Here is a 17,018-nt window from a genome sequence, read left to right as displayed (position 1 = left end):
CGGTGTAAACCAGCACTTGCAGTTCCTTCCCACACATCAGTATTTAGTCCTGGGCAAAGACCAGGGTTCAACCGTGGCTCGATTGTAATCATTTATGTACAGTCTTGCCGCTGGCTGGATAGCGCACACACACACACACACGCACACACCACGCACACACACGCACACACACACACACACACACACACACACACACACACACACACACACACACACACACACACACACGCACACACACACACACAGACACACACACACGCACACACACACACACGCACACGCACACGCACGCACACACACACACACACACACACACACACACACACGCTTTTCACTGTACCTCAGTACACAAGACAATTATAAAGGAAGGTCTCCATCTGATGTACTTTGTGAAGGAAAACTATCCAAAGTTTTATTACATGGTTTAGCGAGTGTCTGTGCAGAACGAGAAGGATCCAGGAAGCATCATTTAAATTGAAGGGAAGTCTTGGAGCCATCTCTCTGCTCATTGGAAAACCAATAGACACGCTGTATAGGATAGATTTTTGCCCTTGCTTTGTGTCTGTGGAGTGAATTTCAGATTTAGTACACAACATCATTCACCTTTAGCTTCCGATACAAGGAAATGGAATACTTAGACATGGGTTAATTGGAACATCCAATGTAGTTAGTGACAAATTGAAGGTAGACACAAAAAGCTGGAGTAACTCAGCGGGACAGGCAGCATCTCTGGAGAGAAGGAATGGGTGACGTTTCGGGTCGAGACCCTTCTTCAGACTGATGTCAGGGGAGAGGGTGGTACAAATATAGAATGTAGGCGGAGACAGTTAGACTAGTGGGAGAAATGGGAAGGGGAGGTGATGGAGAGAGAGGGAAAGGGCTACCTGAAGTTAGAAAAGTCAATGGTAGATAAAAATGCTGGAGAAACTCAGCGGGTGCGGCAGCATCTAAGTAGCGAAGGAAATGGGCAACGTTTTGGAATTACATGGGCAACATCTTCAGGGCACCAAAACGCATCATCTAATTCCACTGCCTTACATTCCTTTCTCTTCTTTCTCCAGACCAGTTGTTTAATCATCAGCCAACTGAGGGAGATCACGGGAGTCCACAACAATCAGCTGCTGCAGAAGGCCATCCAGGTCAGTGTTCCTCTCCCTGCTACAGAAGGCCATCCAGGTCAGTGTTCCTCTCCCTACTACAGAAGCCACAAGCCATGTTGGACAGTTGGAGTCTAAAGTGATTTATCTCATCTCAATTCCCCAACCCTCTCTCCTACACCACCCCCTGCTGCCTGAATTCTCAGCCACTTTCCCTGACAGTTAGTTGGTCTACATAGATAATGGAGGGTCAGCACATGTACCCCGTGGGAGTGAGAAGGTTCCGTTTCTGAGGATCCAGATCAACCTAAACCATCGTGTTGGAGTTTGCAGTTTCCTGGGGCATACTTTCATAGCTACCCTTCAAGGCAGAATGTGTTAACAATGAGATTAAGTGTTCCTACAAGGTCCAATCCTATTCAGGACAATTAATTATGCGCTAATGTCAATCACATGTAGCTACAAGCCAATGGATATTTGTATGGCAGAGATAGATTCTTGATGAGTCAAGAGTCAAGTCGAGAGAAGTTTTATTGTCATGTGTCCAGATAGGACAATGAAATTCTTACTTGCTGCAGCACAACAGCATATATAAACATAATACAAAACGGAAGATAAAAGTTCAGTGTCTATAGACCATAGACCAGATATACACAATAAATAAACAGATATAGTGCAATAATAATAATAGACTATTATTATTCAGAGCTTATTTGAAGTTGTGTTTAATAGTCCAATGGCTGTAGGGAAGAAGCTGTTCCTGAACCTGGACGTTACAGATTTCAGGCTCCTGTACCTTCTTCCCAATGGCAGCGGAGAGATGAGTGTGTGGCCAGGATGGTGTGGGTCCTTGATGATGTTGGCAACCTTGTTGAGGCAGCGACTCCGATAGATCCCTTCGATGGTGGGGAGGTCAGAGCCGATATTGGACTGGGCAGTGGTCACAACTTTCTGTAGTCTTTTCCGCTCCTGGACATTCAAGTTGCTGAACCAAGCCACGATGCAACCGGTCAGCATGCTCTCTACTGTGCACCTGTAGAAGTTTGAGAGAATCCTCTTTGACATACCGACTCTGCATAATCTCCTCAGGAAGTAGAGGCGCTGATGTGCTTTCTTGCTGAGACCAGGAAAGATCTTCGGAAATATGCACGGCCAGGAATTTGAAGCTCTTGACCCTTTCCACCATCGACCCGTTGATATAAACGGGACTGTGGGTCCCCATCCTACCCCTTCCAAAGTCCACAATCAGTTCCTTGGTTTTGCTGGTGTTGAGAGCCAGGTTATTGTGCTGGCACCATTTGGTCAATCGGTCGATCTCACTTCTATACTCTGACTCATCCCCATCAGTGATACGTCCCACAACAGTGGTGTCGTCAGCGAACTTGATGATGGAGTGTAACCTGTGCTTGAAGACCACAGCTAACTCATGACTCCTTGTGGCAGGCGCTTGAAACTGCAGCCATTTTATTGTGTGAGCTCGGAGAGAACTCCATCAAAGTTTCTAAAACACTTCAAGTAGAACCAATAAATCCTTCGGCATTCTGGCATCGAACTTGTCGTAATTACAACAGCAGCATTTAAAAAAATAGATAATAAGAACCTAGATGAAGCATTAGTTAACAATGGAGGCAATCATAGAGAAAGCCCATAAATGCCTCTGCCACCATCGAAGGTCCATCACAGGTACTGACCTCCCCACCATCGAAGGTCCATCACAATACTGACCCCCCACCATCAAAGGTCCATCACAGGTACTGACCTCCCACCATCGAAGGTCCATCACAATACTGACCCCCCACCATCGAAGGGATCTATTGGAGGTGCAGCCTCAACAAGGTTTTCACTGGGTGCTCCAGTTTCCTCCCACATTCCCAAGACATGCAGGTTTGTAGGTTAATTGGTTTCTGTAAATTGTCCCTGGTGCATAGAATGCCGTTAGTATACGGGTGATCGATGGTTAGTACACAGGGTGGGCCGAAGGGCCTTCTTCCATACTTTATCTCTAAACTGAACTAAACGAGGCCTGAGTAATTCCCTGTCTAATGGGAAATACAGGAATTGAAACAGTTATACACCTGTAGATGACATTGTGTAACCAGGTGTGGAAGCACATGTTGGTGCCGTGAATCCCCAGGGAATTTTAATTACACCTGTCGGCATTTCCTGTTTTTTTTTTCTGAAGTTCATGTTCTAGGAGCAGAATGAGGCCATTCGACCCATCAAGTTATACTCTGCCTTTCAATCATGGCTAATCTATCTTTCTCTCAAACCCTCATTCTCTTGCCTTCTCCCATTAACCCCTGACACACGCACCAATCACGTATCTGTCAATCTCCGCTTTAAAAATACTTATTGACTTGGCCCCACAGCTGTCTGTGGCAATGAATTCCAAAGATTCACCACCCTCTGACTAAAGAAATCCCTTCTCGTCTCCTTCCTAAAGGTACGTCCTTTAATTCTGAGGCTGTGTGCCCTCTGGTCCTAGACTCTCCCACTAGTGGAAACATCCTCTCCACATCCACTCTATCCAGACCTTTCACTATTCGATGTTTCAATGAGGTTCCCCCTCATTCATCTAAACTCCAGCGAGTACAGGCCCAGTGTTGCCCAATGCTCATCATATGTGAACCCACTCATCCCTGGGATTATATTGAAGTATTGATCACGGATGTGCTAACTTGCTGCTGTAACTACCTGCCCCGTCTATTGCAGATCAGCGGTGGTGACATAAACCAGGCGGTGAGCTTCCTCACTGGGGAAAGTGCCAGGGAACCAGATGATGGCACGTCAGCCAATGAAGCCGAGAGTGAGAGTAGCGGAGCCACAGATAACCAGTCACGGGGCAGTAAGTATTTATGCCTGACATTTGCAAGTTGGCTAACTGGGACCGCTGTGAATCGCGAACCTTACCAATACAAACTCCGTACACATCCTTGAGGGGCAAGACTCGGGTGCATTTAAACAAATTTAGCAGGAGAAAAGGGGAGGTGCAACAAGACCCGGATATCCTTGTACATTAGTCACTGAAAGTAAGCATGCAGGTACAGCAGGCATTGAAGAAAGCTAATGGCATGTTGGTCTTCATTGCAAGAGGATTTGTGTTTAGGAGGTCCTACTGCATTTGTACAGAGCCCTGGTGAGACCACACCTGGAGTATTGTGTGCAGTTTTGGTCTCCTAATTTGAGGAAGGACATCCTTGCTATTGAGGGAGTGCAGCGTGGGTTCACCAGGTTAATTCCTGGGATTGTGGGACTGACATATGATGAAAGAATGGAGCCACTGAGCTTGTATTCACTGGAATTTCGATGGATGAGAGGGGATCTTATAGAAACGTTTAAAATTCTTAAGGGATTGGACAGGCTAAATGCAGGAAATGTTCCCCATGTTGGGGGTGTCCAGAACCAGGGGTCACGGTGTAATAATAAGGGGTAGACTAGTTAGGACTGAGATGAGGAAAAACGTTTTCACCCAGAGAGTTGTAAATCTGGAATTCTCTGCCACAGAAGGCAGTGGAGGCCGATTCACTGGATGTATTCAAGAGAGAGTTAGATTTAGCTCTTGGGGCTAACAGAATCAAGGGACATGGGGAGAAAGCAGGAACGGGATTTTGGATGATCAGCCATGATCATATTGAATGGTGGTGCTGGCTCGAAGGGCCGAATGGCCTACTCCTGCACCCATTGTCTATGTTTCTAATAGAACTCTGGTAATATGTTAGGGGATGAAGAATGGTCAAATGTAGAGGGGAAAATTGTCAGTCCGTGACTCAGACCAGACTGATCAATTCAATTCAGTTTAGTTTATTGTCACGTGTACTGAGGTACAGTGAAAACCTTTTGTTGCGTGCTAACCAGTCAGTGAAAAGACAATACATGATTCCAATCGAGCCGTTTACAGTGTAATCAGAGGGTTGGCTAATGTGTGCAGTGTTGGCCATTGACAACTCAACATCATGTTGCCATTTTCCCCTCTCTCTGGTCTGGCACTAAAATAATCACTGGTCTAAACAATCTCTGGTCAGTGAGAATGATCATTCAGAATCCTCTCCTTGCCCTTAGTGGTGGTTACAAAGTGTGGAGGTCCTTATCAGACTTGACTGGACTTTACCTTGCACTAAACGTTATTCAGGATATTCCCTTTATCGTGTGTGTACCCTGTGGACGTTTTGATCGGAATCATATATTATCTTTCCGCTGACTGGTTAGCGTGCAACAAAAATCTTTTGTCTGTACCTCGGTACACTTGACAATAAACTAACCTCAAGCTTAAAGCGGGGTTGAACAAGTCGTCTGATTATTTTGGTCCCTTTACCCATTCTATTCGCCAGGCCTCGGGTACATTCTCACCGTGTCTTTCAGGTGTCATCGATCTGACTGGTGATGAAAAGGAGGATCTGCAAAAGGCGATCGCTCTGAGCCTGAGGGAAAGCGACAAGAAGGAAAGTGGGACCGCTGAGATTCAGGACCTTGACCAGTACGCACCCCATACATATCCTTGACTAACATTGGCCTTGACGCCTGGCCTTGCCACTGCTGTTTAAACTAACCATATAACAATTACAGCACGGAAACAGACCATCTCGGCCCTACAAGTCCGTGCCGAACAACTAACGTGGAAGGAGAATAGAACTCTGGGAACATGTGAGGGGATGGGGAAGGGTCAAATGTGGAGGGAAATGGCCAGACCACAACACAGAACAAACAGACTTCATGAGGAACTGGGCAAGGAAGCAAGGCATCAGAACTTTTACAAGTGAAACATTGATCAGCAAACATGGGAAAATTGTGTTAATTTGGAGGAGATGGGCTGGATTGGGAAGTCAGCATCCCATGATATAGAACCTTCAGACATAACAATGTGGGTGGGGGTTGGGCTGATGTCAAAGTGGAGGTGACTCTGTAACATTCCTACAGTGAGTGGAGGAGATATGAAGCAATGCACTTTAAGGCTAGAAGCACAAAAGCCAACTTTGTCAGTTGCTTTGATTTAAATCTTTGCTTCACAATGTGGTCATGGATGGATGGATGGCCTTTTATTGTCATCTTTGCTAGGTTTACAGTTGAGCTGCGATGCCTCAGTTTTCCCAGTAAGACGAGCATTGCCCCTGAGGTCTGGACTCTATCCCGTCCCCAAATACCACCCACTTCCACCGCTGTAGATAACAAAACGACAACCCAGACATGTGTCTTTATGTAACTTGTCCCCATGGTCTTGGACCATAACTTTGCTGGTGTTGACTGTAAGGTGATGGAATTGTCTCCTTGCTCCACAGAGCGGGGGATGTGAGTGGGGGCGAGAGTAAAGCTGGGTTGAAAAGAAGGAGATGTGAAGCCTGGGGGGATTCCCCCAACCCACACGATCGCAAACGGGACGACAAGTGGCCTGTGGGTCTCAAAAATGTGGGCAACACCTGCTGGTTCAGTGCTGTGATTCAGGTAATGTGTGTGTGTGTGTAAATCATGTGGGGGGGGGGGGGGGGGGGCAATGTGGGGGGGGTCAGTGTGGTCACTATAGGGGGTGGTGTCACTGGTCAGTGTGGGGGAGTCAGTGGGGGGGGGGAGTCAGTGTGGGGGGGGGGAGTCAGAGTCAGTGTGGGGGGGAGGTCAGTGTGGGGGGGCGGTCACTGGGTCAGTGTGGGTGTGGGGGGGGCAGTGTGGTCAGTGGGGGGGGGGGGTCAGGTAATGAGTGTGTGATTCGGGTAACAAGTGTGAGTGATGAGCTGCATGGTAGCCAGTTGGTTACTTCCTGCCATCACAGTACAACAGTAATAATTACTGATGGTTATTTAGTGCCTTTACTTGAGAGGGACCCAGGCCATTCTTATCTATTTTTGCTGCCATAAATGTACAAAGTTTCCTGACAGCTGTAATGTTTCATCGGCCTTTGTGGGAAATGGAGTAGAGTGGCAGCGGCTTCACATTACTGGGTCTGGAGTAGATCCACAGTTTCTGACTGTCGCATTGTCCTGCAGCTTTGTGCATTTTGTTCATATCACGTCTCTAAACTAAACTAAACTAAAATTGGGCATAGACACAAAATGCTTCAGCCTGAAGAAAGATCGTGACCTGAAACGTCACCGTTCCTTCTCTCCAGAGATACTGCCTGCCCCGCTGAGTTACTCCAGCATTTTGTGTCTACCATTGATTTAAACCAGCATCTGCAGTTCCACCCTACACAAGATAACTTAGATGGGTTATTTGCCGGGAATCTAACCCATGCAACGATTAATTCTCTGATTGCTGACCAAGCTGGCCAAGAGAATGAAGGGCTCCAGAATTAAATTATAACTTGGCATCTTTGCTGTATTTCTCTTTGAGTAGATGGCATGGTTCTGATTGGTATCAGGTGGCACTTAATGGCTTGAGGTGGAGCTTTCTCCAGCTCGTGTTTATCAGAACAGATGAGGTCATTCCACAACCCTGTTAATGGAAACTAAATGCTTCAGAATAGGTTGGTTGTCACTTGTTCCAATCAGGCTCCAACACTCCCATTTTAAAATGCAGCTGTATAAAACCTTCTAAAGGCATGTACATTTATTGTACATCTTATCCCTTTAATTAACCTGCTTTCTATGTTTGGCAAAATCCTAAATTAGCTGTTATAACTTTGCTACATTGACTGAGGAGGTAACTGAAGATTATCTGATGAATTCTCCACCTTTCCCCACACATCCACACCATCATTGTTACCTTTCACATTACTTCTCTGTTTTGCCATTATCCTTTACCTACCTTAGCTCTTGCCTCTGGTGCCACCTCACCTGCATTGTTTTGAGAATGTTCTCATTTAGCTATCCCTAATCCACACTGACCAGTGACCACCCCGTACACTAGCACTATCCTACACACTAGGGGCAATTTACCATTCTCACCAAAGCCAATTAGCCAACAAACCTGCAGGATATACAAACTCAGTACAGACAGCACCCGTAGTCAGGAACAAGCCAGGGTCTCTGGCGCTGTGAGGCAGTAACTCTACTGCTGTGCCAGGAGATGAACATTCCCAGCTAATTCAGCAAGTTTGGGTGGGGAACTGCTGAACGTGGAGGTTTCAGTAGACAGTGGGAGAGAGTTTGTGATGAATGTCAGAAATGCAAGGCTTGCTTAGTTTTGCAGTGGTTAGAAATATGGAGCAGCAAAAGATCACAAAATATTTCCCGATTACAATCTGTGGGTGGAGCTGTAACATTCATGTATGTTTTGTTTCAGTCACTATTCCAACTGCCTGTGTTCCGTCGTCTTGTACTGAGCTACAAGGTTCCACAAAATCTACACCAAGCCTGCAGAAGCCACACTGTAAGTTCATGAAGTATTGCAATAATGGTTCACAAACGACATCATGTGGGGGGTGGAGAGGGTGCGTAGACATTCTGTGAGGAAGAACAACAGGTTATGTTGCTAATCACCATATAACAATACTTAACCTGCTGGCTACAATGGGTTGATTCTTTGCCTTACAATGTATAAAGACTAAGATATAGAGAGAAGGCTGAAGTGTAGCAACCTTTAAATTGTAAAGGTATTTGGTCCAGCTGAGCAGGAGATGATGGTTCCATATTGATGTGACAAGTTTGACAAAGAATGTAAAATAGTCAATGGTTATTCCAAAAACGGAGTTGGCAAGATTCTTTCCTTCAGGGGAATATTGAAACAATATTCCTTCACAGTATACAGTTGTATACTGTATATACAACACATACAGTACATGTAATGTATTCTACATTAGGAAGGTAGACAAAAATGCTGGAGAAAATCAGCGGGTGAGGCAGCATCTATGGAGCGAAGGAATAGGTGACATTTCTGGTTGAGACCCTTCTTCAGACTGATGTGGGTGTGGGGAGGGTGGTGGGAAGAAGAAAGGAAGAGGCGGAGACAGTGGGCTGTGGGAGAGCTGGGAAGGGGAGGGGAAGGAGGGAGAAAGCAAGGACTACCTGAAATTGGAGAAGTCAATGTTCATACTGCTGGGGTGTAAACTACCCAAGCGAAATATGAGGTGCTGCTCCTCCAATTTGCAGTGGGACTCACTCTGGCCATGGAGGAGGCCCAGGACAGAAAGGTCACCAGCAGGCCTCAGCCATCGCCTTAAATCAAGCAATTGTGGCAGATACATAGTTGTCATGTGGACAAGTTGCATGAAGTACAAGAGAAGGGAGTGAGGAATGAGGGGAGATTTCTGGGCAGCGTCAACACCAATACGGTATTGGGACAAATGTTCATGGTGCATTCAATGAAATAAAGTATTGATTAGTCAACATTAGAAACTCCTTTAGTCAAATGGAATAGTCCCCTGATTCTGTATCAAGAGGAAGAGAGCATCTCTAATGGCCAATGTAACAACCAATATCCTAGCTTTTCCTCATGAATCTTTAATGTAATGTCCACTGAGTATTTTGGGGGGGAAAAATCAAAACCGTTTAATATACTTTTAATGTGTTAATCAGGATCGCATGTTGAGGAAAGCTGCATTAGTACGGGGATGATGACTATTTTATTGCATTCTAGGAATTGTAAAGAAGAATGAATAAAATTATCTGGATGTTAGTGAAGTTCTTTATCAATGTATCAAGGTGTAGTGCAGGGAAGAACTGCAGATGCTGGTTTAAATCGAAGATGGGCATAAAATGCTGGAGTAACTCAGCGGGACAGGCAGACTGAAGACGTCGACTCAAAAACATCATCATCCTTCTATCCAGAGTTGCCCTGTCCCGCTGAGTTACTCCAGCATTTTGTGTCTATGGATATTTTGCATGTTCTCAACCCACTGTATGAAATATTTCACTATATTTCAGTCCTTAATAGCTGACCCTTTAGAACAGGGTAAAGTTTTAAACTATTCAGCTTCCTAACATAGTCTTTCAGCATTTTGGTCATTTTCATACTGAAGGAGTATTACCCATTTTTTGTTTTGAATTATTTGTAACGAAACCACCTGCCTTATGTTAAAATCACAATCCTAATTCAACAAAGTGAGTAATTGCTTTTGTTCAGACAGAACTTGTAAACTTCTTTTCAATTGGGATCGCTCTATGTTGCCACTCAGTGAGTCTTCACCAGGTATTAGTCTTTCTGTTGCTGGTGAAAAACTGAACCGCAGTCACCAGGAATGAACACAGGATTAAATGTTAGAAGGTAGATTGTATGTATCACTCCTTAGTGGCAACAGATTAACTCACTACATATGGAGCCCTCCTGCTCTTTGGAAATGGTTCATTTTGGAGAACATGTCATGGCGGTCTCTAGCAATGTTGAGCAGTTAATCTAGCCACTCGTGGAGAATGGGGAACGCCTTTAAATGTGTTATTCCTCAACCAGGAGCTGCGAAACTTGGCCTTCATGCAGGAACTGCGCTGCCTGTTTGCATTGATGGTCGCCTCCAAACGCAAGTACGCCGATCCCTCAAGTGCAGTAGAACTCCTGAAAGATGCATTTCGATCGAGTGAAGCACAACAGGTGAGTCTAGGAGTGGCAGATAGAGTGACTAATTAAACACGTTATAACTGCTGGTAAATGTGGAAAATGGTGGAATGGTTTGGTGAACTGTAACATGCGCCTCTACTTCCTGAGATGATTACGGAGAGTCGGTACGTCAAGGAGGACTCTCTCGAACTTCTACCGGTGCACAGTAGAGAGCATGCTGACCGGTTCAGTTCATTCCACTGCACGTCTCGTATGTGTATGTGACGAATAAACTTGACTTGATATGGCAACCCGAGCGTCCAGGAGTAGAGAGACACGCATACACGCACACACACACACACACACACACACACACACACACACACACACACACACACACACACACAGAGACACACACACACACACACACACACACACACACACACACACACACACACACACACACACACACACACACACACACACACACGCACACACACACACACGTACACACACACACACAGACACAGACACACACACACACACACACACACACACACACACACACACACACACACAGACACACACACACACACACACACACACACACACACACACACATACACGCACACACACACACACACACACACACACAGACACGCACACACGCACACACACACACACACACACACACACACACACATACACACACACATACACATACACACACACACACACACACACACACACACAGACACACACAGACAGACAGACAGACAGACAGACACACACACGTACAATGGTGCAGTACATGTGATGTTTCCCTTTGGCTGAGACTTGGACTATGATCCTATTTGTTCCTGTTAGCAGTTCAGTTGAGTATTACCATGTATTAATATTTTCAACATTTAGGTGATATATGCCGGTTTAGGTTGGGATATCAGAGCTGAGATTGTCCTCCATATATTTTGCCAGTTTCACAAAGATGGCAACAGTTTCTTCTTTGAATCTTAAAATTAAGGGATTGAATCCAAACAGGATTTTGTTCACTTACTTTAGGCCAACAGACCCGTACAACAGAGGGATGCTGTGTTGCCAGATGTGTCTTCTCACAGGTCCCATCTTGCATTGATGTTCATGTTGGAAGCAGCTGGGTTGCGTTGAATAATTATGAAGATGAGATGAGATGAACTGCAGAGCCTTTGTGTGGTCTAACCTCTTAATAGCCCTGTCCCACTGTACGAGTTCATCCCAAGAGCTCTCCCTAGTTTAAATAAAATCAAACTCATGGTAAGCACGGAGAATGAACGTAGCGGGTATGTCGGAGCTCGGGGACGTCTCTTAGCGCTAACGGCAGGTACTCGGGAAGACTCGCTAAAGGCAGGTACTCGGGAAGACTCGTGAAGATTTTTCAACATGTTGAAAAATGTCCACGAGAGCCCCGAGTACCAACGAGTGGCCATTACTGTAAATCTCCGAGTTTGAATCAGGGCAAACTCAGGAGAACTCTTGGAATGAACTTGTACCATGGGACAGGGTTATAATGATGCATCATTACACCTGTCTCTTCTCTTCACCAGGATGTGAGTGAGTTCACGCACAAACTGTTGGATTGGTTGGAGGATGCATTCCAGTTGACAGCGAGTGCCAAGTAAGTTCAGCTCCGTGCACCTGATGCTCACTGTATGTGGAGACCCCCTCAGCAGAGGACCTTGCAGACATCACATTCTGCTTCAATAGACCTTGTATTTAAAATGAAAATAAGAATGGGAATACCATAATCATGCTTTAGTTTAGAGATACAGCGCGGAAATAGACCCTACAGCCCACCCACCAGCTATCCTCCCACACTAACACTATCTTACACACTCGGGACAATTTACAATTAAACCAAGCCAATTATTCTACAAACCTGTGCGTCTTTGGAATGTGGGAGGAAACCAGAGATCTTGGAGAAAACCCACCCGTAGTGAGAATCGAACCTGTGTCTCTTGCTGTAAGGAGCAACTTTACTGCTGCCCCACTGTGCCACCCCTGCTCCTATCTACAATAATTGTTCAAAATGATTAAGAAGATTGGTAGAGATTTCATCGGGGACATGGTGCAGTTTCTTTACTGTTGGTATAAACTTTACAAAGCTTCTCCTTGTTTATAATCAACACTGCCCTATGACACGTCACATCCCGTTAGAAAGTCTGCCGTTCATCAATACTATCCACAGCCGGCCACGACCAATAATATTCAGGTTCTCACTGTTCCTTCAATCCCATTGATTCCTTTTTATCATAAGACATAGAAGTAGAATGAGGCCATTCGACCCATCGAGTTTACTCCACCATTCAATCACAGCTCATCTATCTCACCGTGACAAACTCATTCTCCTGCCTTCTCCCTGTACACTCTTACAATAGACAATAGGTGCAGGAGGAGGCCATTTGGCCCTTCGAGCCAGCACCGCCATTCAATGTGATCATGGCTGATCGTCCCCAATCAGTACCCCGTTCCTGCCTTCTCCCTGTAACCTTTGACACTCTCACTAATCAAGAATCTATCAATCCCTGCTTTAGAAATACCTAAAGACTTGACCTCCACAGCCATCTGTGGCAAAGAATTCCACAGATTCACCACCTACAGAAATTCCTCCTCATTTCGTTTCCAACTGAACGCCCTTGAATTCTGAGGCTGCAGTCTGGTCCTGGACTCTCCCACTAGTGGAACCATCTTCTCCACATCCACTCTATCCAAGCCTTTCACTCGTCGGTAAGTTTCATGTAGATTCTACCTCATCCTTCTAAACTCCAGCGAGTTTGTGAAGAGGATGTTTCCACTGGTGGGAGAGTCTAGGACTAGAGGTCACAGCCTCAAAATTAAAGGACATTCTTTCAGGATGAGGAGTAATTTCTCTAATCAGATTGGTGAATCTGTGAAACTCTTTGCCACAGAAAGCTGTGGAGGCCAAGTCAGTGGATATTTTTAAGACGGGGGTAGACAGATTCTAGATTAGTACAGGAGTTATGGGGAGAAGGCAGGAGAATGGGGTTAGGAGGGAGAGATAGATCAGCTATGATTGAATGGCAGAGTAGACTTGATGGGTCGAATGGCCTAATTCTGCTCCTATCGCCTATGACCTTATGAGTACAGGCCCAGAACTGTCAAACTCTCCACTGCCTGTTGTAAGAGTTTGTCATTTTTGCATTTTCTCTCCATAAATAAATCTCTCGAATGTGCTGAAACATACATATTTATATTTTATATCCTACAGAAATTTACACAAAAAGACTCAAAATCCAATGGTGGAACTCTTCTACGGAACATTTTTGGCTGAAGGCATTCATGATGGTATGGAATTCATAATACTATTTGTCAATGGTTTCCATAATTTAACAAATTGCATTTATTCTGCGGTTTCTTTATGACTTGCTTGTTAGTGACAGATCCTTGACTGCTGGGAGACCAAAGGCTGTAAACCGCATCCAGTGGGCTGATCATTTACACGAGCTTCTGGCTCATTTTGGTTATAAGTATCTTTTAGCAGATGCCTTTGACAAGGGTACAGGAGGCCATTGTGTCTCCATGTGGGACCCTCTACATATTGCCTGAGGAAATGTTCCTGAACAATGTGACAAATTCTGCCCTGTGTTTAATCTTTTCAACTATGACAGTCTCAATCAATGTTGGGAAAGTTAAAATCTCCTACTGTGATAACATTATTAGTCCTGCAGCTGGCTGCAATCTCCTGACATTTGCTGGACTAATTCTAGTTGACTCTTTGATGGCCTGTAGTACGCTCCCATCAAGGTGACCCATACATAATTTTATTTCTCAGCTCCACCCATATAGCCTCACTGGACGAACGTCAGTAATGTCGTCTCTACTACATTGTCAATTAAATCTGAGCTTTTGAGTGTTTCTCTGAGTGTGTGTTGCCGCTGTGTTGCATCAACTGCTTCATGAAGATACATTAGAGATGGTTTTTCCTGTCATTTTTACAGGCAAGATGTTCTCCAACATTGAAACGTTCGGGCAGTATCCTCTTCAAGTTAATGGTTTTGACGACCTCCACGAGTGCCTAGAAGGAGCCATGGTGGTCGGAGAGATTGAGACTCTGCATTCTGATCAGTCGGTCAGATCTGGCCAAGAGGTGAGATGGAGAGAGTAACAGCAGTGCTGCACATGCCTGCCCCTAGTTGTACTGCAGTTTATTCATGGCACGGGGAAACAAAGCCTCTGGTCAATTGAGGAAACCTCTGGCTGACGTCTCCCTCTGTTTCTTTGTGGGCAAATATTGGAAGATGCCAACAGTTTGGTTAATGATCCAAAATCTTCTCCTCTATCTTGGAAATGACAGCAGAAGCACAAAACTGGGGCCTTCCTGGACCTGGGCCTCCTCCCCACTCCCTCTTGTCACCCATAACTGACCACTCACTTCATTGCTTTGTTGAAGGATCTTGTCAAAGGAGCACGAGATATAAGTTGAATAAGTTAGGTCTTTATTCTCTGGAGCGCAGAAGGTTAAGGGGGGACCTGATAGAGGTCTTTAAAATGATGAGAGGGATAGACAGAGTTGATGTGGACAAGCTTTTCCCTTTGAGAATAGGGAAGATTCAAACAAGAGGACATGACTTCAGAATGAAGGGACAGAAGTTTAGGGGTAACATGAGGGGGAACTTCTTTACGCAGAGAGTGGTAGCGGTGTGGAATGAGCTTCCGGTGGAAGTGGTGGAGGCAGGTTCATTGGTATCATTAAAAAATAAATTGGATAGGCATATGGATGAGAAGGGAATGGAGGGTTATGGTATGAGTGCAGGCAGGTGGGACTAAGGGGAAAAAAAAATTTGTTCGGCATGGACTTGTAGGGCCGAGATGGCCTGTTTCCGTGCTGTAATTGTTATATGGTTATATGTTTGCAAAACATTAATGATTCAGTTTTATTTGAGAAATGGGAATCAATATCAGTGCTCTAGATCTCTTCTCCCTAACCTTCCAGATTATTCCACGAACCAACAAGGTTCCCACGAGCAGAAGTCCACATGAAAACCGTTGTGTATTTATCTCTGCCTTTCCTTTTACAGAACTGGTTTACAAAACTGCCTCCTGTATTGACCTTTGAACTCTCTAGATTTGAGTTCAATCAGTCCTTGGGAAGGCCGGAAAAAATCCACAAGAAACTGGAATTTCCTGGCATTGTTTATATGGACAGGTGAGTTCTACCTGTGTCAGTGACAAAAATCACAGAGGGACATCTGTGTGAGTAAAGTGACAAAAATCACAGAGGGACACCTGTGTGAGTAGGCACTGGAGAAACTCCCACAGGCGACATCTATGGAGAGAAATGGATAAATGACCTTTCTAATTGGGAGCCTTCTTCAGACTAATGGAACAGTCCTGACCCAAAGATCACCTGTCCATTTGCTCAGCAGATGCTGCCTGCCATCATCATCTAGGACATGGGCAAGATTTAAAGATTGTAATTGTTGTTTTGGTCGCTTGGCAGTGACAATCCGCAGGCATTGCATAGTCTTCACCTTCTGTGTGTGTGTCCATAGGTACCTACACAAGAACAAGGAGCTTACCCGCAGCAGAAGGGAAGAGGTGAAGAAGCTGAAAGAACAATCAACGGTCCTCCAGCAGCGATTGGAGAGGTTACTGCCTTAATTTATTCTCAATATGTAGACCATTCGGCCTGTTGAGTCTATCCTAACTCCCCGAGGAATCCCATCAATCCTCATGTTATTTTCCTGTATTCTATTGACTCACTCATGCCCATTAACGACAACCCCCACCCCCCACACTGGGGTTAAAGATGATCAGACTAGAATGATTACTGTGGATGGCGATTATGAACGCTTCATATATTCAGATGATGTCCTCATGCTTTACAGGGGGTGTTAACTAAATTGGTTTCATTAGTATATCACAAGTTGTGCAGAGGCTGGGAACTATGCTGGGAACTTTCCGCGGCCTACGCAGTGCCTGGAGTCAATGCAGGGAGTTAATGCAGGGTAACATTGATGCGAATGATCATCAGAGAATCGGTGAGAGAATGGACAAAAGTTGAGAAATTGGGTGAAAAGAAAAATAAATGGATTGTGGTCGAATAAAGAATAGATAGCAGAGTAACTGAAGCAAAGATGATTCCCTTTTAATGTACTCGATTTCCACTAGATTATTGTAAAACATGTTTTGCAGTTTAATTTTTGAATTGGAATTATTGTAAATGGCAAGAGATCGCTTACCAATTAAATCTGTTTGCTTTGTTTAATGAGCCTGCACTGTGCAAACTGTTTATACATAATAATATTTCCTTCATGATTAACATTGCCAACACTAAGAGTAATAAGGTAAAATATATCTAGGGCATTTTATTACAGAACAAAAGACAGATGATGAGGATATTTATAGGCAACGACGCATGCTGTATGTACAGGCGAATATTCTCTTGTGTAAGTTTGGTGCGTGTGCAGATGTGGTGAAGATGACGCTATTTAGAGCATACTGCACACCACTCTACACTGCGCACCTGTG

At 44.8% G+C, this 17,018-nt stretch overlaps 1 protein-coding gene across 3 annotated transcripts in view; it reads left to right on the top strand.

The window, feature by feature from the left end:
- Positions 1-17,018, top strand: part of usp28 (ubiquitin specific peptidase 28) — a 51,069-nt gene that overhangs the window by 14,922 nt on the left and 19,129 nt on the right. For 2 of the 3 annotated variants that reach the window (XM_055660487.1, XM_055660489.1), the window contains exons 2-12: positions 1,062-1,139; positions 3,810-3,942; positions 5,457-5,571; positions 6,371-6,533; positions 8,307-8,393; positions 10,410-10,547; positions 12,074-12,144; positions 13,756-13,832; positions 14,486-14,634; positions 15,566-15,693; positions 16,040-16,135. In XM_055660487.1, coding sequence (XP_055516462.1) covers positions 1,062-1,139; positions 3,810-3,942; positions 5,457-5,571; positions 6,371-6,533; positions 8,307-8,393; positions 10,410-10,547; positions 12,074-12,144; positions 13,756-13,832; positions 14,486-14,634; positions 15,566-15,693; positions 16,040-16,135 — 1,235 coding nt within the window. Of the gene's footprint in view, positions 1-1,061; positions 1,177-3,809; positions 3,943-5,456; positions 5,572-6,370; positions 6,534-8,306; positions 8,394-10,409; positions 10,548-12,073; positions 12,145-13,755; positions 13,833-14,485; positions 14,635-15,565; positions 15,694-16,039; positions 16,136-17,018 lie in introns of those variants that run through there. The other variant, XM_055660490.1, reaches the window with a different exon arrangement.

This window comes from Leucoraja erinacea, chromosome 32 (genome assembly GCF_028641065.1).
Source record: "Leucoraja erinacea ecotype New England chromosome 32, Leri_hhj_1, whole genome shotgun sequence".
Taxonomy (NCBI): Eukaryota; Metazoa; Chordata; class Chondrichthyes; order Rajiformes; family Rajidae; genus Leucoraja; species Leucoraja erinaceus.
This window is presented reverse-complemented; position numbering and strand designations above follow the sequence as displayed.